A 23,273-nucleotide genomic window follows, 5' to 3' on the forward strand; every position below is an offset into this window, starting at 1 on the left:
CCCCCTTCTTGCCTATAGAAAACTTGAATATAGCCCAGTTGTGCTTGTACAGTATTTTAGTGATAAACCTAAATAGTAACTACAGAAACACAGCTACTCATTAAAAATTCCTATTTTGCTTTTCTATGTTTTTTTCCCCTCTTCTTATAGATACTGCTAAGTGACTCCAACATAGCTTTCTGAAAAGATAAATTAACGAGGAGAGCGAATATTATTAGAGAAATTAAAGTAGTTAATATGGGTTTGTTACTTTTAGGAATCAGGGGGTGTGCAGAAGGAAAATCTATTAAGTGGTCAGCAAAACCCAGCTGCTCCTAAGGTACCACCTCGGGTGTTAAAACCATCTTCGCTTGACACTCATCATGCAGGATCTGTTTGGCTTCTGCCGTGCTGACATGCCACGCACCATCTGCCGGCTGCGGTACACAAGCAGAGGGCATCAGCCAGCAAATTCCCATTTTTGCGACGTATTTATCCTGTGAACTGCTTCCACTCAGCTCACAGAGCCCGAGCAAAGGAGGAGAGCTCACGCTGCCTCCGCACCTCCCTGCAGGCTTGGGGCGGAGAAGCCATCCTCCCCGGGCGGCTCACTGCCACCGAGAGAGAAAAGCCACCGCGCTCACAGCCCTCTGGACCTCCGAGCTCTCCTGGGATTACACACAGCTTGAACTTCACAGTAATTTCTTGGTAGATTAAACTCTTTATCAGGCATTTTCTAGACTCTACTCCTATTTTAGCAGCTTGACCCGAGGTAACAGGTAAATTGACAAATGCAAAAGGAAGGAGAAGAAAAAAAACAAACCCATGTATTTATAGATTTCAACATAAGAAAAGACTGTAACTTCTTTCAATTAACAAGCTGTACTTTTTTTTCTATCCATCAACAACAAAACTATCTGGTCACTTTGGAAAAAGAACACTTGCTGCTAAATGTATTTTCTGAAAAGTGTCCATCTTTTAGTTGTCTTTGGCACAGAGGAAGTTTGTGACTTCACTTACTACAGCCAAGGCAGCCCTAAGCTTTTTTGGGGCGGCGGGGGGGGGGGGGGGGGGGGGGGGGGGGGGGAGGGGAGGTGGGTGCGGGGAGAGAAAGACCATGTATAGTTCCTTGCAACACATCCATCCTCTGGTTTTTAGCATTTTAAAGTCAAAATATGATGATTAACACCGGAAAAAATGTAGATAGCTGAGATGGAAAATGGGCATAACTAGGAAATCTGCTTATGAACTAGCAGCAATAGTATTTTTGTTACTTATAAAATTATTAAGATCTTATTCAGCTGGAAAAGGTTATTATAACAATCACTCAAATTTGCAAACATTTCATTATAATCAGGCTGCTAGTATAAACTTGTTTATATTATGGCAGCCTAAATTTGTTTCCAAATTCCAAAGCCACAGAAATTAATTTTTCCTGACAGCACCTCGTTTGCAAGTGTACAGATGTAACATGTGAGATCTTGGCCTTCTGAAAATCAGTGGTACTTCTGGAATCCTGGCTCGGCTGAAACTGATGGCATCCGCAGCTATCAACACTGCTGCAGGTCTACACTGCTGGGGCAATTTCTGACAAAAACATTCTGTTAAGTAGAACAATTTTCTGTAGGAACATACTAAATTTATTAAGCCCTGATTGAAAAAGGTTTTTTTATGCTGAGATGCAATATTTGGTCAAAATGAGAAACAGATGCACTCCAGAACAGTGAGCGGGTTAATGATGAGGATGCTGGCATGTGATGAACCAGGTTTTAAACTGTCTACATTGGTCACTGCAACCTACAGTCTGAAAAATGGCTGGAAGTCAACACTCCTGGCAGCTCAGAATTTCTCATAAATAATAAGTTTCATACCCAATTCTGCTCTCCACTACTTTCAGGCAAAAATTCCCAATGAAGACAGCGCCTCAGGAGAGTAGTTAGTGAATTACCACTTTGCCATGACGGTATTTAGGATGAAACCCCTATTTTGCTGTGACATATTCCAACTATTGTTAAACCTCTTTCTTCCCTTCCCCCTTAGTTTTGCCTTCCATTATCTTGTAGATTTTTTTAAGCACTTGCACACAGAATTACTAGCCAGTGATAACAGTGTAACTGTGTTGTGGAAAGCTGATAGGTGAATCCTTCAGAATCTGAAACTTCGTACTGATGTACTCTAAAAACACATGCAGTTATTCTTTCTATAGCTCAAACGTAAATTACTTATTGTTCATATGGATACCACTGGGAACATCAATCACAAGTCCTCTCTCAATCCTCCTCAATACTCCTGTCAGCCGACACCTGTGCTACAGGCACAGGTTTTTTTTGCTTAAACATTACAACCCATGACACTGTAAGAGCTCACCACCATCAGAAGCATTCTTCCAGAAAGTCCTGCAGATCTGTTTAGCAGAGCAGAGATTGGAGCTTCCTCCTCTGAGGAAATCCTGTTTCTCCATCACGTGATGGAATTTCACAAAATACGTGTGTCAGACCCAGGCTCCCCCTCCCCCACCAAACCAAAAAAAAAAACCAGTTCAGAAAGGTCACAATATTTTTACTATACTGAGCATTACACTTCATCTGCCCATGGTCAATGCCTCATGGGAGTCCTTGTTCAAATGCCTCCTGTCCTCATTCCTCGCCAGAGGACAAGGTCCTTCCCTGAATCCAGTTCTCATTCTGTTCAGAAAACATGGGCCGACTGGAGCCGCTGGGAGGTCAGGAATGTAAGTCCCCTGGCAGTAACCGAGTAGTGGGCAGACTGAGGAAAATGATAAAAACTGCAGTTTTTCAGGCAGATACCATATGTGGAAGCATTATGTATGGGAATCTCTAGACTGTTTTGAATAAATGTCTTACCATGCCATTTTAGCAGTTCTGTTTCCAAAGTAGACACCTAATAGAAAGTCAAACCCATCATGCAGGTTTTTCCCCAAATAACACAGAAATAAGTATTCAAAGAGGATGAAACAGAGCATTGTTAACTGATTAGTAATTGGTATATTAAATTCTGAAGTATTTCACAATGTAATAGTTAAAATGACTGGTACAGAAAGAAACGCAAGTTTTGTTGGATTAAGTATCCTGTAATTCATGGTCTATATTTAAAGATAAACTCATGGTGAAAATTTACTGAATTATATGTACTTTTTAAAAAAGCAGTATGAGAAAATATTGTGTAGAATGACATAGGACCATGTTAATCTTGTAACTGGAACCAACACTTTCAAAACACTTTCTTAAGTTGAAGTTTCTAATCAGATACTTTAAGAGATATCTATCTATAGACAGACACATATCACCACAAAAAAAACCCAAAGAAAAAGCAAGTGATTACTATCTGAAAAACTTACCGCAAAACACTTTATGAAAAGCAATGTTTGACATGAAGGTCTGATTTGCATGTCTATTTCTACACTGATTGATAGTGTTCATCTCAAGGCTTTTTTGCTTTTGCAGAAATTTCTCAATAGGCTGTTAAATATCTATGGTAGACTTGAAAAAAAGAGAGTCATCCTCATCTGATCAAGAGGGGAATGCTATATATGACAAATAAACTGGATTTATCACCTCTCAGTTTTACTCTGTTATGTACACAGAAGGTATTTTTATTTAAAAAAAGGAAAATAAGAAAAGAAAGAGGGGGAAAAAAAAAAAGATTTGTCCAACCTGCGTTTTGTGGAAGACTGTACGGATGACTGAAAAACTAGTATTATTCGAGTCTTACAAGCACCAGAAAAGTTTCAATACTTAAAAGAAGAGATTCTTAATCTGATTTTGCAAACATTGTATTTAGAAAGTAATGGCAAACAGCTGAGAAGAAATATTTGTCAGAGATACAGATCTGCTTATCTTTTCTAATTTTTTTTTAAAAAAAAAAAAGTCTGGGGAAAAGAGGGAGATGGAGAGTAAAATGATTCACTTCTACCAGTCTGTCCCAATTTCTCTGCATCAAACACTCATAAAGGAGGAGGAAAGGGCACAGACCAAATTTTACTCCTTAAGCCTAATCTCTATCATTTAAGTTTGCAGAAAAGCATATATCCATCAAAGTTTCTTTAGAAAATATATAAACTTAGGTCTGCAATTATCTGGTAGAAATGCCTATTCAGCTTTAATCCTCTCCTTAGCCTCCATTAAGGCAATTGTATCTCTGGCTAGGATAGTCTGTAGATCCGAATGGGGACAAAATAAAGGGCACAGACTTATGAATGGTGAAGACTTGCTACACTGTGCCAAATTGGTTTAATTCTGAGAGAAGGGTTGAGAGTTTCTGCTCTGTTTTGGTGTTCACACATAAACTATAATATTTGGAGTTGCATACCTTCAACCTTTTGCTGTAATCCCAAAATAAAAGCTAGTTTATTACAATTCAAATAGCAATACATTGCAACGTTATCCTAATACCCTAAATTTTGAGCCAGATATTTCAGATAGTTTGCATAGTCATAAAAGACTATGATTAGGGAACGGAATGGAATCCCTTATGATTCCAAGGAAAATTTACTCACACAGAGCAAGACCAGAAGTACTGGCCAAAAAAATGAACCTGAGCCCAGAGCATTCACCACAGCAACACAGTGTTGAGGTGCTGCTTGTGGGCGCAGGGAGAGGAGCACCCGTGTCCTTTCCACCCCTGCAGCTGGAGCCCTGGCTTCCCCCTGCCTGCAGCCCTGCGTGCTCCAGCACCGATCCTGTCCCACGGAGGGCTGCACAGGGTTCTGCAGCACCTAAGAAGAACCCCCGTATAAGGTTTCTCCCTTTCTCTCGCATGACACCGCAAACGTTTGATCTCTTCTGGTCTGCAAATGTTTCTAAAAATCCATGAGATTTGGGCTTTATAGCTCACATTTGTTTCATGTGAAATACATACATGATATATTTATACACACTATTGGGGAAGAATTTAGTAAACCTGTTGTTTTGAGGTACTAGAGACCAGACACTTCTAAGAGAACATGACTTTTTCTACAAAGCCTGTACATAAAAAACCCCACTACTTCTTCTGCCAAAGTCATTACATTAAGGAAGGTAAAAGATGGATGATGATTTTAAAACAAAGATCAGGCAACAACATGGTGAAGAAGTCCACGATTTTAAGCTCAGGATATTCTGCATCTGTATGCAAAACAATCATTATTATCAAAGGATACTAATAAATTCATCATAACTCATAGTAGAAATTAGCTACCTTCAATGCTCTGTGGACCAACTAGGTTCATAGCCTGGTGCGCTGGATATTCTACCCGGGGTCTGGCAATGCCCAGTTGCTCCATAACACCATGGAGGAGCCTCTGAATATCTGCTTCAGAAACCCTGTCAGGGGTCCTAGGGCTGTGGCTAAAAGCTGAAGCCAATCCAAATGCCAGCAGAAATATCACGTTACAAAACAAGGTAGTTGTCATTCTGGTAGCCACTTTTACCCTGTGAAAAAGAAAGGAATTTGATTACAAGTGACAGTGGAAAAAAAGTCCAGTATGGATGCTGGAAATAACTTCTGATCTTACTACTGCACATCACAGTTTACTACCACAGCTTCGAGGGGCAGCTGAAAATCTAGCCAGCTGAACACTGGGGGAGGGGGGGAGGGGAGGCAGAAGGGGGGGGGGGGGGAGAAGGGTGGATAAGCTCTTCTGAAAAAAATGTTAAGTAGCAAACTGCAGGAATCAATTTTCTGATTTACATTTACCGATAACATTCATTAACAGTCACTGCAAACAAAATGGATCCACTGTTTCATTTAATGAGAATACGTTTCCCCTCCCCCCCATATTTATTATGCTATTTTATAAAGCTCTTGGCTAAAAGCAAAGAACTCTTCAGCCAGGAACTGTGTTTTCCAAGCTCTATTCTTGCATTGCCTCAAAAATGAATCACTAGAAACTGCTGAGCAACCTGGATTATATTTTATTTGCACCTAAAGACAAGAGGCTTGCTACTTCATATGCATCATCTTCCCCACCTGAAGCAAATAGGTTTCGTTTGTTTCCTTGAATCCCTTTCACTCAATGGCTGCACAGTGTAGTTTAATTAGGGGAAAAAAACCAAACAAACAAGCACCACTTACTGTCCTCTTTGAGAGGCTGAATTTTAATCTTAAAGGTCCTTTTCTCCTCACATCAGAGAATAATTAAAATGCATCACTTCCAATCCCTTGAATAAACAAAAACCCCTCAAGTCCTCCTTGTCTTCCTTAAAACACACACAGCTGCCTGATTTCTCTACGCCAGACGTTTAAAGATGTTCCAGTGCTCCAACCGCCCCACGCAAGGCACCTGAAAACGTCTTTGAGGCAAAAATGGCTGAAAAAAAACAATGCTGGAAATATTCCCTGCTACGCCTGTGCGCGGCTCCACCGCACCGCACCGCAGCAGGCCACCCATCTCCGCTCCATCAGCCTCTGCAGGAGAGCTGCACACGAGGCGAGCCACTTTTTTTTCTATTTAGAGGCAAAAAAGCCTGCTTTCTACAAAATATTCCCCGTTAGTATGCAGACGAGCAGGGCTGCCGCTTCGCTACCTGCACCACCCCGCACCTCAGTGCTGCGCCCGTGGAAAGCTGGACCGTAACCCCCCCTCCCTGCCCGCGGCACCCAGGCCAGCTCAGCAGCGGCACGGAGCCCCCCGGGCCGGGCCGGGCCGGGCCGGGCCCCGCCGCGGGCCCCCGGGAGCGCCGCACTCACCTCCCGCTCCCGGCGCGGCTCTGCGGGTGCGGCGGCTCCGCGGCCGCGCATCCTCCGTGCGCAGCCACGGCCCCTCGCCCCCCTTCCCCCACAGCCAGGCCCCGCCAGCTTCTCGTGGGTACCTGGCGCGACCGTGTGCTTGCTGCGTGGATTTGTCCAGTTAAGAAGACGACAGAAAGCTCGGGGGTGATATTCAAGATCTCCTGTTTCAGCTAAACACAATAATCTGAAAATAAACTGAAGGATGTTAATGGATTAACGGTTACAGAAATAAGATATTACGTATTCCTAGGATTGCATCTGTCTTCCTGCTGTGATTTCTCTCCCTGGAATAATATGATCAACGGCTTACTCACGGGATGATAGTATTACCTAACTGCAGGTTTACAAGGTAACAACATGGCAACCATCTCTAAGCACTTGCAGGTAAAGGTCTCCAGGTTAAGCAAATCTATATACATCATCCATAGCAGAGGTCAACAAAAAGACAACTATAAAAGGATCTTGCTAAATAAAGTCTCATTTAATAGCACTTGGCAAAACGGTGATTTCTAAAGGCTATTTTATGTAACTGCTACTGACATGAACGTGACAAGTTCCATTTTAGGATAACTATCTACAGAAAAGCTCTGAGATTATACCCCATAAACCACAACAGATCCATGAACTACACTTTCAAATGTAGATTACTCTCTCTTTTTGCTAGTCTCTAGTACATTACACATGTCTGTAACTTGCAGGATTAAGCAGTAGGGACTTCCATTGGGCATCTAGTTTCTAATCTTTCTCCAAAACATGATCAACTTTATGTAAACAGATGTGTGCCTAAAATGTTCTGTAAAACCTCTAAAAACAGAGCCTACAACTTTCTTTGACAGTCTTTCCTGGTGTTTAAGGGTTTGTTTGTCAGACCCCTACCAAAATCTCCCTCTCTGACATTTAAGTCTACCTGTTCAAGACTGGCTTGCATTGATGATCAAAAATAGTTTCCTGCTCCACGCACGACACATTGTCAAAGCTACATTAGCATTCAAAATAGTTGGTACATACTAACAGAAAAAATCTCAAGTCTTGCTCATTCAAACACGAATTAATGTAACAGCTCAGTATTATGGAAGGAGTCAGATTTCATTTTCTTCCTCATGACCTTGCCTTTATCTCCTTCTGTCCTATTTCCACCTCCTGCCTCCTCGCATCAGCTATGACAGCTGGCACTCGCTTTGCCGAGCCTTATTTACCTCAGTGAAATGATACAAAACGTGGTGCTCTGGTGCCTACGTTCAGCCTACTGAGGGATCTGCCAGCACCAGCTAAAGGCAGAGGGTAGGGAGAAGCAGCTTCCTCTTTGGATGGTGGTGAACTGTTACATTGGCTCCCTTCTTTCATGAAACTGAAGCTTCCAATACTTAACCATGCCACCAAGCAATCCTGTTAAGATACTCTCATGGCTGTTTCCCTAGTGCTAGATCTTAAGAATAATGTAGCAACAGAGTGACGGAGCTCAGCTGGGCTGATGGGGGCAGGAGGTTTCCACCAGATCACTGAGCTGAACCACTCAGCTAGTAAGTTGGTGGATATGTGGGGAAGGAGGCAGGGAACAGAAAGCAAGCAGAACTACTCCTTTCATTAACATATCAGTCAAGAAGTTTAGAAGCCTACTCCTGCTAAATGATGTTGCACCACGCCTTTTGCTAGTTGTGAAAAATCACCAACATCTATCGAAGACGAACAAAAAGGAGAGCCAGAACAGAATCACTTCCGACTTCAGTATTTTCAGACTTACTCATTTTTTATGTCCACAGTCTGCATGTGACAACATAATCTAAATTTTTAAGTCATTATAGAAGAACAGGCTGAAAAGGGACAAAAAAAATGGTTTTATTAAAACCAAAATTATCCAGTGCTTTCAGCTCTTACATTTTGCCAATAAGCAATTCGCACATACAGAAAGCGAATGAACAGTTTCAAGTGTTTACTCTTAAATAATTTTACAACTGATGACAGACATAAACAGTTTTAATTCCAAAAGATGTAAACATTTGCTTGTGCAAATCAACTCTTAACACACTATGGCTTCTTACATTCATCTCTTGCAACATTATCAGCACCTAAAACCTGCTTCTGCACCATCTAGTTAACACTATTCTATTGCTCTAAAAATAATTTAAAGCCATCCTTTCATATTAAGATAAAATATTTTACTGCTCAAAACTGAAAATACTTGGTACCTATTGCAGAACACATTGCTGGATGAAGTTTTAAGACTTTTCACTTCTTGAATAAACCGCACATTTATTTTCCATGTGTTCTAATAATTCTCCAGTGTGTGTGTGTACACGTCAAAATATAATTAATTTACCTACTCAACAAGGAAAATATGCTCCCAATGTACTCCAACAGAAATAAAAACCATTGTCTCAAAAGAAGTAGAGCTGGTGTAAGGTCCAACTTAAATATCAAAGTAGTGCTACAATACATTTAAAACTAAGAAGTAAATAAATTTAACTACCAATACCCAGCATCAAGACATTTTCTTTCACATGTCTGTTAGTTTTGTTTTAAATGTCTGAGAATTTTTTTAAAAACTTGGTACTTAGTCTAAATACTGCAAAAATTGTTTTGGGAGATACAGCATGCTTTTAGAAGCGGAGATAATCAAACATGAGATCTAACATAAACATTTGTAAAAACAGGTTATTTTTGTTTTAGAAGTCAAATTCATTTGGATGAACTGACTAGCATTTACAAAGTTTCAGCGAATGAAGAAAACCTCAACATAAAACAAATTGTTATTTGTACAAGTCCATGACTCAAAGTTAAAAAAATAAATCAAAAAATACAAATAATTAGAGCTAAAAAAAAATAATCATACAAGTTTAAATTTTCCAAAGTTTAACCGAGTTATAATAAGCCCATTTAGCCATCTTATTTGATCTTATAAGTCTACTGGTTTTGCAGTTGGTAGCAGTTTCACTTTAGATATTGGATTCTTTGGAGAGCCTCTATAACGAACTCTTTCTTTTCCTGGATCGTTTCTTGTGATATTTGCATTAACTTTTAAACTCGATTTCACTGTTTCGTGATTGGTTAGATCTTCTAGAACAGACTTTGATGGATGAACAGTCGCTTTCTGTTCGTGGATTCCAGCAGTTCTGACAGAAACATCAGGCTTGTCTGATAGATTTAACGGCCTGCAACATGATTTGGATGTTAAGTCTAGCTGCTTATGAGATATAGAAACTTGGTCATATGTACTTTCACTCCTGAGTGGCAAAGCCACGGAATTCTTTGAGGGCTTTTCTGTGCAGGAGAATAGTGCAGAATCACAGCTCAAAGATTTAACAAGTGGTGAACCAACATCACTTGCTTTAAGCAGCTGAGAGCTTACAGATAGCCTGTTACTTCCAATAAGGAATTCATTCTTCTTACAGACTGTCTAACAGGAGTACGTTGAAACTTAAGAGGTGGTTTAGTTTTGCTTGCAGAACTTGGATCATTTAATGAAAGTTTGTTGAACCATTGTATGTGGTCAGAAACCTTTCCGTGGTCAGAAACAGTTGATGTTTTAGTTAAAGTTTTATCAGAATTTTCAGCTTGCAAGTATTGGTTGCCTACTTCTTTTTGTGATTTAGGCAACTGCAAAGCAGGAAGCTGTCCTGCCACAGAAAGTTTAGCAGTATCTTCTCCCAAATTACAGCATTTTACCATACAGTTTTCAACTGTTTGTGAGTGTGTTAATTCTATTTCCTCTTTTCTTTCGAAGGAATCCAATTTGTTTAAGTCATCTTTTGATGAACTGTTCTGAACAGTCAGCTTGTCTTCCCTGGCCAGTACTTGAGGCACAGGAAGTTCTGTTTTCATATCTGGTTTTGGGACCTGAAGTTCAATCTCAATAGAAGTTTTGAAGTTTCTTTTCTCCAAAATTTTAATTTCATCTTTTTTTGATTGCTGTTTATCAATAGCATAAGATAGATTAAATTGGTGCAACAGCTCTCTGGATTTTGTATTTGCTAGATTTTCAGAAACTTCTTCAGCTAACAATGCTTTCTCTGGACTGAGCCCTGTGAGACACAGAGTTTCATTTAATGTTTCACCTGCTACATCTGAGAAGGAAGATTTTGTATCACCTATCAAATTGTGAAGATTACTTCCAGATGCAGAGAAGGCTTGCCTAACTTTCAGTAATGTTTCTGCAGTTGAATTACTTTCCTCTTCACAAAGCAAAAGTTCTAAGCTGTTGTCTTGTTTGCTTACAGTTGTGGATTTGAATTCATCTGGAACAACTGGTGGCTTTCCAAATATCAAAACAGATTCTGAAGAACTGATTCCCATTTCAGGGTGTCCTGGCAGAATTCTCTCATTCCTGCTGATCGCCTGAGAATCCGTACCAGTAGGACTATTCCACGACATTCGGTGAACATTATTGTGACATTTTGGAGTTAGCAAGTTTTCTTCGGACTTGCTCACATTCTTTGAACCTTAAAATAAATATCACACTGTTTAAGAATAATACGTTGCAATTTTAATGATCATTATAGGCAAAATTCTTGCTAAAAAAACCTAATTATCAAAGCAGCACTGAATTTAAAGATGCCATTACTCCCTTAAGTTTCAGAGATGTGAAAAAAGGTCGTAGTATTAAAGAACTGAAATCACGTATCTCATCTTGCTTAACTAACAAAAGAGAACTACTAAAATACAGTAGAAACACAACAAACCTGTCCTAAACCGATTCTTTTTCCCCAGGAGCCACTAACATTCAAGTAACTTTTGTCCTAATAGCTAGAAGCACTTCTAATCCAATTGCTTTTGCATACGTTTATCCATAAAGTTACTTTTACTTTACAAAAGCAAAAGTTTTCCCCATCTAATATAGTCTGTTAGATACTTACCTTTCTTAGGGAATTTTTCATTTACACATGGGCTGAAGAGTACATCTCTTTTTGCACATTCACTTCTGCTTTCCAAACCTTGTTGACTTGCAAGACGCCTTCCAATATTTTCAGATCTATTACCAGCCACACATCCTGATACAATATTCTTGAACAAACAAAAGGTGTTAATTACTTCCAAATAAACTTGTAATTTGGAATTTCATTTACAGAGGAACCTCCAGGAAAAGGCTATGCAAGTCAGCCATAGCAGCCTTTTCTTGGCCATGCTTCATCTTCCCTCGATTCTCTGTAGACCTAGGTAGGGAACACCCACCTGCAATAAGGTAGGCTTAACCACACTCTGAACATAGTGATTCTGTGCATAGCCTCTGTAATATCAGAATTTCAGGAACTGTAAGGCCTGCTGATCACAAGCGTGGTGGGTTGACCCCAGCTGGCAGGTAAGCTCCCATCCAGCCACTTGCTTACTCCCCCCACTCCCCAGCAGAATGAGGGAGAGAATTGGAAAGGCAAAAGAAGGGAGGGGGACACAAAAAAAAACCCCAAACCCACAAGTGATGCAAAAGCAACCACTCACGACAAGTAGATTGATGCCCAGCCAGCCCCTGAGCAGTGGCTACCTTGCAAAAACTCTCCCCATCTCAGTTTTATTGGTGAGCATGACATTATACAGCATGGAATAGCTCCTTAGTCAATTTGGGTCAGCTGTCCCAGGTATCCCCTCCCCCAGCCTCTTGCCCCATCCTAGCCGAACTCAGTACAAGCTGATCAGTTACTGCTATGAAAATAAACCTAGGGCTTCTTGTACTTGATAGCAGGCCCAGTTATGCTGTGATCCCTCCATTACCAAATAAGTCCTTCCTGCTACTGAAAAGCACTGCCCAAAACTTAGGATTAAAATTTGCACAGTGACAAGACCACCAGGTTAGAAGCAGAATACTTACCATTTCTCTGTTGCTTTTCCCCAAACCAAACTTCAAGCGTAATGACCTACGAACCATTTCTTTTCGGCTAATCTTTGGAGAAAAACAACCTGTCTTTCCTGATTCAGCCCTGGGAGGACAGAGGGGAAGAAGTGACACATAAAAAACTCTTTAGGAGGGCAGTGAAAACATCCTGACACGTATTTATGGTTATTTCCTCTAGTTGTACTTCCTCTATTGCCTTCTTGCCAAGCTTTTTTGAGAGGCACAGCAGGCTACTATACCAGATCTTATTTTGTTTTGAGCTCCATTTTGCCACATTTGAAGATCTGGTGATTTTAAGATCACTATCAAAATTTGGTATGTTTTGAACACCAAAAGATCATTTTAAAGACAGACTGAGATTTTACACATCATTAGTCAAGGGGTCTAGACCTACCTTTCCAATTTATCTTTAGTTTCTGAGAGTTAAGGCAAGTTACCTGTATAATTTTTTGCTTGCATGTCTTTTACTTCTTCTGTTTCCTGTACTAGACAGATGATTTTCACTACCAGTTGAAGGAGACAATGAGGTTTGTGATGACTCAAGAGACACACAAGGGCTTGCTTCAAACTGAACTGCAGGAACAAAATCATATTTACATGATCTTAAAATAGTCACATTTTTTCAGATAAAGACTTAACAGTTAATACAATAAAGAATAGATTTTTAAGCAGCACAGATTTGTTTGCTTATTTTGTGGAGTGCTGGCTTGAAATTTCTTTGACTTCCACTTTTATTTAATATTACATGAAGCTGTTGCTTGTAGCATCCATAAAAGTGGCTGGATTGCAATCAATTGCATGCTACTGATATCACTACCTCAATTAAGTTTCCACACTGCTATCATCAGATCAAATTTAAGAGCTTAATAAGAAAAGTTAGATTCAGTCTTAACATTATTTGCAGTGTGCTTTTTTACATACCTAGCCAGAACAGTTAAAGCAACAATAAATGAAAGAGTTGCTATTCTACTAAACCTTTTTATGAAACAGATGCATTACTACTGTCTTTAGAAAGTGTCATTGCTTTGGTTTGTTTATCCACAGAAACAAGAATTTCGTAGTGAGTATGAAATGATTTGATAAGCAAAAGCAAGAAGTTTTATACCACTCAACTGAGAAAAAAATTGATCTTCAGGCAAAACAAACAGAGCCAATCTAGAAATTTCTTTTTACTCTAACTTCGGTTGGCAGCACATTAAGGAACCAAACAAAAATAAAATAGGATTTGCAGAAGAGCCTGACAGTTTGAAGCACTCTAGTAGAATGAAGTGGTATTAAAGCATTGTCAAACAAAAGTAAAACTTTTTCTATAGAATTTTGAGATTATTTAGCATCTAGAGAAAACAAGAGGTGATTGGATTCAAGAAAGAATCTTTACAATAGCAACAATTACATTTCACACAGAGCTAAGACCAGCTATTTAAGTATTTAGGAGACAGAAGGCAGCTACAACTTTCAAAAGGTTGGAAGCGTAGGCAGTCTTCATGGATTTGTGTGCTAAGACAGAAATGTGAGTATAACCTAGGTGATACAGAGGGACTGAAAAAGATAAAAGGACATCAGGATTGCAGATTTGAGAGATTAATATAATAGAAAACAAGAAACAGAATTTTGCTTTTGCTCAATCTATGTAACATGACAGTCACTGATGAACATAAACATAGACCATTTAGTAAGACAGGAACGCAGTGCAAGGAACACTGTTCAGTGAAGATTGTCAATGACTGCCTAAGAAGAGGAAAAGACTGTACATTTAAATTAAAAGCCATAAACAACCACTTCAAGCAGCAAGGAAAAAAGGAAGGCACTGTACCTGATGCTGGTGTTGAGCTGCTGTTAAAAATGCTACTTGGTAACAACTCAAAAGCAAAACCATGCTTAAAAGATCGTCTCTTCTTGCTGGACAAGCCCTGAGAGCAATCACTTGGAAGTTTACGCTTGGTACTTGGAGTAAGAACCACTGGAGTCACCGATGAAAGAACTGAAATTAAGAAAACCAAATTTGCAATAACAGCTTAAAAGGCTGAGAGTTTACTAAAAAACAGTTGTTTTGTTTGGGTTTTTTTTTTAAACTCTGAAAGAAAATTGTTGTAAAAGCTTAGCCAAAGTGCATGCATTTTGAATAGGCAAAGCAATCAGTATAGCTTAAGGTTTGTTTTTTTATTTTGTTGGTTTTTTGCAAGTTAGAGTACCAGAAAGGAAAATCCAAAACCACACATTAATAAAATATAGGTATTAGGAGGAAGAAGGAAAAAAAAAAAGTATAGTCATCTTCTGTAAGTTTAAGAGAGAGTAAGAGTGAAAGAATTTCAGTCCTGGCAAATTCATTCCCAAGATGATAAAATGCTGCACTACTGCACTGAAGCCTTAGTGTGCATTAGATAAAAAGCGCAAGTTCAATTGTGTAATCCTAGAACCACACAGCCCGCTGCTGCAGTGATTGTAGCTGCTCCAAGAACTACAGTAAATGCAGTATCCTCAATAAATATGTATCTATATTCAAAGTTTTAAACAATTCAAACGTAATTACTTATCTTCAACTAAGTTATAGTTCTTCAGTTAAAAAAATTTGTGGAATATAGTTGACAAATCCAGAAGATACTGCATGGGCTTTATTTAGTACAAATACACCAATACCTACCGCTTCTGTCTTGTTGAGGTGTAGTGGAGGGTGTTCTGTTAGATTTAAATTTATTCAATGCTCCACTAACAATATCTGAAATGCAAGACACACCAAGCAATCAAATTTAAGTATGAAGTTTGTCTTGCTCTATTTTCAACTCAAGTTTAACTTGTATTCTTTCAGAGAGAAATAAAAAAAATCAGTTTACATGGCTGTTTTATGTAAAGAAAACTATACTCCAGATCTCCTCACCAACATGTTTTTTTGTTGTTTTCACAATAGCTGAAAAATTCTATTTTCCTTAAAAAAAAAAAAAAGATTAATACACAGACAACAGAAGTTTCTTGTAGAAAATTCTACTGGTCATTATAAAATTGTGTGCTTTCTGATTTTTTTGTAGGCAAACGTAGAAGGCATTCATTGAAGTCTCTCACAGAAAGTCTCACATAGTTTCTCACTTTACTGGACAGTTGTCTTGAAGCTTTTCGGCTCTTAGAGCTTTGAAGTTAGGCCAAAATAGAAGTATGAAATTTTGGTCTTGCAAAGAAACAATGTAGAACTTTTCTATGTGTTTTTGTTTTGGGGTGGTGTTGTGTTTTTTTTTTAAAGGCAAAATTAAACCCAGCAGAGTATATGCATGAAGTTTTACTGCTTTTCCTGCTTTTAAAAGTGTAAAATGGAAGTATTTTTATTAAGTGCTATTGCAACCTACAGTTGTATGTCCATGTGTTCATAGTAAAGCTTAGCAAACTACAAGCCTGCAGTACTTCTTTTATGGTGTCTGGTAGATATCAGGTAGTTTTTAAAAACTCATCTTTGAAAATAGATAAAGTGTAGTATTACTATGTTTTACTACATCTGGAGAAAGTAGAAGCTGCCTACTACCAGAACCTATTCCACAGAATTAACAAATTCTAACTGCTTCTCCTCAAAATTTTAACATTCACAAACATTTACCACTTTGCAACTCCAGGATGATCTCCCTTCTTCAGAGTGGAAAAGTATATTACACAAAAAAAACACGTGCCTTGGATAAACATATACCATAATAAAGCCTTAATTTCAATTGCTGTCAGGTTTAATATTCCAGGTACATGAGCTAAATACATACTCATATTTTTATAGCAATACATAAAAGATCAGTGTTATAGTGGATTTGAATCAAGTCAAGCATACGTATTCCATAGCTTTTCCTCAAAGAGAATGCAGAAGAACAGATAATATACCATTTGATTGTCTATATTTGGCAAAAAAAAAAAAAAACCAAAACAACCCCAACCCTATTGAATAGTTGAACTGCACAAAAAAAAAGCAAACCACAGATCCATGATATCAGAGCACACAGTATCCAATAATATCCAATTCAGTTACACTTCAAAACACAAATTAGTTACTCTAATTCAAAACACACAAGCCATTTACATCCTTGCTTTCTCATGACCTGGCTTACCAAAGCATGCAATACTTCTGTGTGTCCAAGTATAATTTCAAAACTAGCAAAAAAAAAAAAACAACCCACAACCCCAAAACCCCCCAAAAACCCAAAACCCCCCCAACTTTACTTTATCAGTGTTCTGGAACAGGATCTGAAGTTGACTCAACAAAAAGCTGGAACATTAATCTAGCTTTACAAATCCAAACACAAGCAAAATAGCTTCTTTGATAGACAACAGACACACTAGAATAAACTCAGAGTAAATATACAATGAAGTGATGTGATTACTGAAGTCTTATATAGATTTTGCAAATTAAACGCAACAAATTTCACAGGCATCTATTCTGCTTGTGGAAGAAGCAAGTGCTTAGATCGGCATACCCGAAGTCTCAAAATAATTCTATTTTAGTTGCTGAAACTTTCACACAACATACCTACCCCCAACACTTCGGTGCCTCCTCTTCTTACATTCACTGGGAGATTCATTTTCACTGTCTTCGTGGCCCCACAGTGAGGGAGTAGATTGAAAGGCATCAACACCTAACATTGCAGGAATCTTTTCCAAGATAAATTCTGGTACTTGTCCTGAATTAGTTGAGAAATGGTTTAAGTTATTTTAAAAGTTGAAAAGAAAAGCTGTATACAAGTATGTGAAACAAGACATTTTGATAAACATTTATCATCTTACCGATTTCTGCTGCATGGTCAATAAGTGTTTGCACAACAGCGGCTTGCAAGCGAATTTTTTTTTCTGTACTGGCTGACATCTTTTCATTTTCATTCGAGTGCAAGAGGTTGGGAGCAAAAATCACTGCGAGATTACTGCTATCCATTCTGTTTTCATTGGATCTTAACGAGAAAAGGGTTTTTTGGTTTTGTTGGTGGTTTTGTTTGTTTGTTGTTTTACACAAATTATCAGGACATAAGCAGTGGAGAGAAAAAAGACCAAATAAGACAAATGCAGTTAAAAAAAAAAACCAAACAAAAAACTGAGTCATTCACTTGAGTGCTCACATACTGAGATTAACGTGTAGACTTATGGACCCCAGGCTAGGTAACCGCATGACTATGTTATTGAAATCAAGAGGTTATAGACCCCAGTCAGTTTTGGGAATGCAAGATATCAGTTAGATTATGTTAATTTTATCAGTCACTCCTTTTGCTCTCCAAAGAAGAATGAGGAATACAGCTATGAAAGAATGGAACGAAGTCAAGTCTCCAGCAAAATAAAGTTTCATAAAGAAAACACTTTTGATTTATGGAAGAAAAGACTATGACTGAATTATAGTGAATGACTGCAGATAAGAAAGTTTAAAGTCACAAACCGCTTACAGAAAGTTACAGCAGTTGCCTGGAAAGAGAAGTTGTTAAAGGAATTGGGAGCTGTTTACAAGCACTCTCTTTACACTGACCTTAGGGACACAGTTCTCAGAAAGTTGAAGAAGTATCTCAAAGCTTCAATTGTTCTGTCGGCCATCAAACACGACAGCAACACAGTTGCAGTTTTCTTCTCATTTCCCAGCTGCTGAGCTTTGAAAAGGCCTTCCTGCAGGTGAAGTGGAAGGATGGGTTCTGGCAGCTCTCTAAAGAACTGTTTAAGAAGCCCTGCAACATCACATGGCAGAGCAGCTGAGAGGCAGTTTTCACCTTGATCCAGTTTACTCTGAAATTGTTCATAAGAAACATGATTTGAAGTCTTCAACATACCATCAGATTTCTAAGTTTAGGCATTAATCCTCTAGTCCGTATCAGAAAAGACAGTCACATCTTCCCCATTTTTGATTTCAACCTTGTCATGTTTTACCTAACTACAGTATCTACAAAGAGACACAGATGATGTTGTCAGACCACGTGTTAATTTACAGGTTTCCCATGTACGCATCCTTCTGGGAGAACATTGCTAAACAAATATCCTCAGAGTATCCAGTGTGCATAACTGCTAACAAGTTTGTTCAGTCACAAGTGATTTCTCACCATCTGGAAAGCTGAAAAATCCCCCCCCCCCCCCCCAAAATTTCACCAGTTTCTTGACTAGATCTCCTCTCATTTCTAAAGCAGGTAATGTTACCAGTCTACTTCTAATATTAAAACTTGAATATGACCAAAAAGAGTCCAAAAACTAAAACATGCAGATGATCAAGGGAAATGCGGCTCATTAAAAAAAAAAGTAAAAAGAAGAGAGGCTTTAGAGAATACCTTTAAAGCTTTTAAACGAACAAGAGATCCAGACTTTCTGAAGAGTCCCTCAGTATGAACATGTTCTTCCAAATATCCACAAGTATCAACAAGAAAGCTGATGAAAAAACAGTAACATACTTCTGATACTCAGAATGAAGCTTGTTTTTCTGAGAAAAACTATTTCATGATAAATAGATAAAACTTAAGATATAGGATAGTTTTCCCCAATGACATTCTTGTATAAAGAAATACAACTGAATGATAGCTGTGGCTCTGAATTCCCCATCTAACTTCTGCATCCCTCCTTCCCCAGCTGAAACTATTCTTATAACCCCCATAAGCTTTAGCAGTCCTGGAATAAATATTATGTTCCCTCTTCTGACAAGAGTTCAATACTACAAAGAGAGCAAAGTAAGCGTAAATCTAAATACACAGTGTTAATTTACCTTGGAATATAACCATATTCTGGCACAAGTGATTGCGGTAATGCATGAAAAGATATTCCAAAGATTTTACCCTAAAATACAAAATTCAATTAATGTTATTCAAAAGTTGATAGGATTACCAACTACATATTACAGAAAAGCACATATTTCACAAAGAACAAACAGAAGTGTAGTTAAGACAAAAGCAAAGTCTTTCAGATAAGAGGTATTGTCATGAAAAGCACTATCATCTCTAGATATCTGAGCCTATGCTGATTCTAGTTAGTTACAGGTAACACCCCTAGATTACTGTGAAAGAATAGAAAGGTTTTCTGCAGTGTGTTTTGCACTTTTTATTTTACAAGGAGTCAGTTTTCCTATAAGGCACCCAAATCAGTACGGATATTAAACAGACTGTTCTGGAATCTCACCTTACCTTTTCAAATTGACTAAATCCTATTTTTCTTAAAAATGAACACAACACATTTGAAATAACTTTTTTTTTTAGGTAATTTTTTCTTCATCTGAGGCACTCAAGATTGCTGTTTCAGGGAGGATTAAACTCAACAGAATAGTCTAGAAAACTGTTCTGAACTCTCATATTTAGCACTTGTATTTAAGAAACTGTAACAACTCTATTGCCTCATAGCAAGACATCAGAGTATCTGTTACACATTAGAAAACAAGCAATTTCTTCAGTCATTACTACTGATGCTCACCTACAGCATTTTTAAAAAATGTTTATCTGAGGTTACTGCACGGTTGTCTCAGTTATAAAAGCCCACATTTCAATGTAACAACTTGTACTTTTATTTCTTTATCCCACCTCTTTTCTATTTACATTTACAGAACATGCAAGTCAGCCCCTCCCCCAACCAGAAGAGGATTGGGATCACGCCCAACTTGTTATCAGAGATGAATACAAATTCTTGGTCGTTTATACCTGAAATTCAAAGTGCTGACCATGTTGGGAAAATAGTTAATCAATAACTAACCCATCAGGCCACCTTGGGCCTATCTGTCCTGCAGAAAACAAGCATAATGCGATAAGGAAAGAGAAGCAACATATGTTTGTCATTGTATTCCAGGTTGCTACTAAAAGTACAAAAAGAAAATTAACTCCAAGATATAATGTTTTTCTGTATTTACAAGATTATGTAATAGAGAGTTACAGTGGCTTATAATTCAACATTTAAAATTCATAACTGATATCCTCACTTTACCAGGTTTTGTTTGAAATGTCAGAAACTGCAATTTAAATTCTTAAAATAAAGTTATGTCTGTTCCCTTACAATAGAAACAGAATACCCCCGGCAAAATAAATGTTATTCTATACCTTTTCCTACCTTGCTCAGTTGTTATTTAAATATATTTTCTTCCTTGTATAAAATTTAAGCACTACAGACAGCTATATCATCTCCTTTTATTATGACATACATATATTATTCACAGTTCTTATTACTTTCCCTTCAAATGGAAAACAAAAAAGTCTAGAACTATATGCTTGATACTGACAAGGGGGAAGAAACTAATTCTAACTTTACTCTTGCTCTCTCCTTTTCCAAACAACCCAACTCAAGCATGTGTTTTCGCAACTTCTTTGGCTTATATTTACCAAGGGTTACTGCAGCATTTCGTAATATCTTCTCAGCCTTACAGAAAGCTCATTCTGAGAATGCTCATTTCTCTGCTATTTCACTTGCACAGTGACCTTGTTTAGGACTTGATAATGGCCCATGCTTTATAAATTAGAGTATATCAGAAGATCAGTGTTCTGAAATGGACATCAGTGCTGTATAAACTGGCATCCATTATGATACCTTAGTTCTAAATAAGAGTCCTGAGACAGAAACCACACTTTTTTCCTTCAATGAATTCAAAGTAGGTACTTAAGATAAGAGGACAGATTTAATTTGTCAGAGCACAGGCAAATCAAGGCCAGATCTGTCTGTACCAAGATACCCAGAGTCATGTCTTATACTAAGAAATCACACAAATAAAGCCCTTCAAACAAAAAATCTAAGGAATCAAGTAAAATAAAAGCCATAAAGCTTTTAGAAACTACACAGTAGCTATGTATTCCAAGAAATAATGCAATGACTAAGATGTAGATTCCACAGTGAGTGACATTAAGCACAGTAAAGTGTAAAAAGCTCTTGCATAGACCAAAGTCATGCATGCGTGTTTGAGAGAATATCAACTACATTAACAAAAAGAGGAACACATTTCGTTCACCATATGGTCTGCCTTGCAACATTCAGGTCCTAAACGGGCGGGGGGCGGCTGGGAATTCAGCATCACTAAACCATTATCTTACTAAATCACAACATCGCTATCCTGACGACCGCCTGGAGCACTTGCTCGCTGAGAAAAAGGGGGAAAAAACGACTTTCCCCATTGCAGGGATTAAGACGCTTCCCCACGAGAGGGGGTTATGCCCTGTCAGGGACTGGAGGAGCAACAGCGTTACGGTAACGTAACTGATGCCAGAATCGGTGGCCACCCGGCCTCACCAGGGACAGAAGACCAGCTCCGGGACCTGTGTAAGCTTTGCTCCCACAGCGGCAACCGCCGTCCTCCCCCACCCCGCCGCGGCGGAGCGCCGGGCGCCGCCGTTACCCGGCCCAAGGAATCGGGTGCCCTCCGTGAGCGCCGCAGCGTTACCGCCTCCCTTACCTCCGCGGCCGGCGCTCCCGGCTGCTTGGTCGCCGCCAGGCAGCTCCCACTCTTCACCTTAATCCCGTAAGAGGCCCGGAGCTCCTCCAACACCGCCAGCCGCACCAGCCTTCGCCTCTGCTCCGCCATGCCAGCGCCCGCCGCCTCCCCGACCTCTCGCTCCCCAGACCCCCGCCGCCCCTCAGACCCTGCTCAGCGCCATCGCGACCGCCCGACCCGGCCCGGCCCCGCTCCCGCGCCGCCGGTTACCGCCTGGCTCAAACCCAGCGCCCTACCCCGCCCGCGCCTCTGATTGGACCGCTTGCCATTCGAAATCAGGCCCCAGCCGCCCAACGGCCAGCCGGGGCTGCCCCGGCGGCGCCTGGTTCCCGCGCCGCCGCTCAGCCTCCCTCAGCTCCCAAGGCCCCGCGCGCCGCCTTCGGGCGATCGCGCTGGCTACCTGAAGGCCCTTCCTCTAGGCCGCCAGCGTGGGGGTGCTATGGCGGTCGCGGGGGGGGGGGGGGGCAGCGTCTGCCGGGAGCGCCTGGGGTGGTTGCTGGGTGGCGTCGGCGTCGGGGGGCGGCTGAGCGCTGCGGGGGGGGGCTGCCCGGTCTCTGGGCAGTGCGAGACGGAGCGAGCCGGCAGCTGGGATGGAACAACAGGCGCAGCAAGCGGGAGGGTCCTCGACCACTAAACCCGCGGCATTTCCTTCGCCTCACCCCCAGCAAGTTTCAGGCCAGTGTTGCCAAGCGTGGGGTTGGTTTGATTTATTGTTCACTTAAATGTTTGTTTGTTTCTTCGAAAATAAACTTCTGTTTAAAATCGTAAACCACCGCGCTTTTGTGAATAAACTGAATTCTTCAAACAGGAATGAATACACGATGCCAACTTCACTTGATTGTAATGGAGTCGTATATTGGGACAGAAAAAAGACGAAGGATCTTCACATCTACTTTCGTCAGTGATGTTGCTTTCTCCTGCATTAGCTTTGGTCTGTGCAGATCCATGTAAGATGATTCATCTTCTGTGGACAAAACCAGAATTCACAATTTAAGTGGCAGTTAAACCATTAGCACCAGGTTTGTTTGTACTTTCTAAGTTTGGGTTTGCTTACCTGTTCCATGCTATGTTCTCATACACCTTCTCCAGGAGTGTCATTTGGGGTTTTGCACCATGTTGTTACAGAAAGAACTGCTTTTTGGGGGTTTTTTGTTTGTTTGTTTTTTGGTTTTGGTGGTTTTTTTAAGTTTCTCTTCCAAAAATAACTCTTCAAGTGTTAATAACAGTCAAATTAATGAAATGCAATCTTTCTGTGTAGAGTCAGAAATAAGTGCTGAGGCAAAAATAAGCTTTCCAGCTTTTCCTTTATACATATTCTGGTACTAGTTCTAAAGTGAGTCTTACTTCACTGAGAGAAAGAGAATACCA

General features: G+C 39.7%; 2 protein-coding genes across 2 annotated transcripts in view; both read right to left on the minus strand.

Annotated features, from left to right (window-relative positions):
* SCG5 (secretogranin V) overlaps window positions 1-6,074 on the minus strand; it is a 30,325-nt gene extending 24,251 nt beyond the window's left edge. Inside the window, exons 1-2 of the mRNA XM_050898072.1 lie at window positions 6,052-6,074; window positions 5,176-5,408 (exon numbers count right to left, since the gene is read on the minus strand). Coding sequence (XP_050754029.1) covers window positions 5,176-5,389 — 214 coding nt within the window. The 5' untranslated portion in view covers window positions 5,390-5,408; window positions 6,052-6,074. The remainder of the gene's footprint in view (window positions 1-5,175; window positions 5,409-6,051) is intronic.
* A 2,392-nt stretch (window positions 6,075-8,466) lies between these two features.
* ARHGAP11A (Rho GTPase activating protein 11A) lies at window positions 8,467-21,995 on the minus strand. The gene is given in 13 exon segments (XM_050898071.1): window positions 8,467-10,068; window positions 10,071-11,144; window positions 11,559-11,706; window positions 12,506-12,614; window positions 12,967-13,102; window positions 14,343-14,510; window positions 15,171-15,245; window positions 17,026-17,172; window positions 17,276-17,436; window positions 18,000-18,250; window positions 18,784-18,880; window positions 19,212-19,282; window positions 21,867-21,995. Coding segments are annotated over 13 exon segments (3,033 nt in total). The 3' UTR covers window positions 8,467-9,601.
* Between the last annotated feature and the right edge of the window lie 1,278 nt (window positions 21,996-23,273).

The sequence above is a fragment of the Gymnogyps californianus genome, chromosome 5 (assembly GCF_018139145.2).
Source record: "Gymnogyps californianus isolate 813 chromosome 5, ASM1813914v2, whole genome shotgun sequence".
Lineage (NCBI taxonomy): Eukaryota > Metazoa > Chordata > Aves > Accipitriformes > Cathartidae > Gymnogyps > Gymnogyps californianus.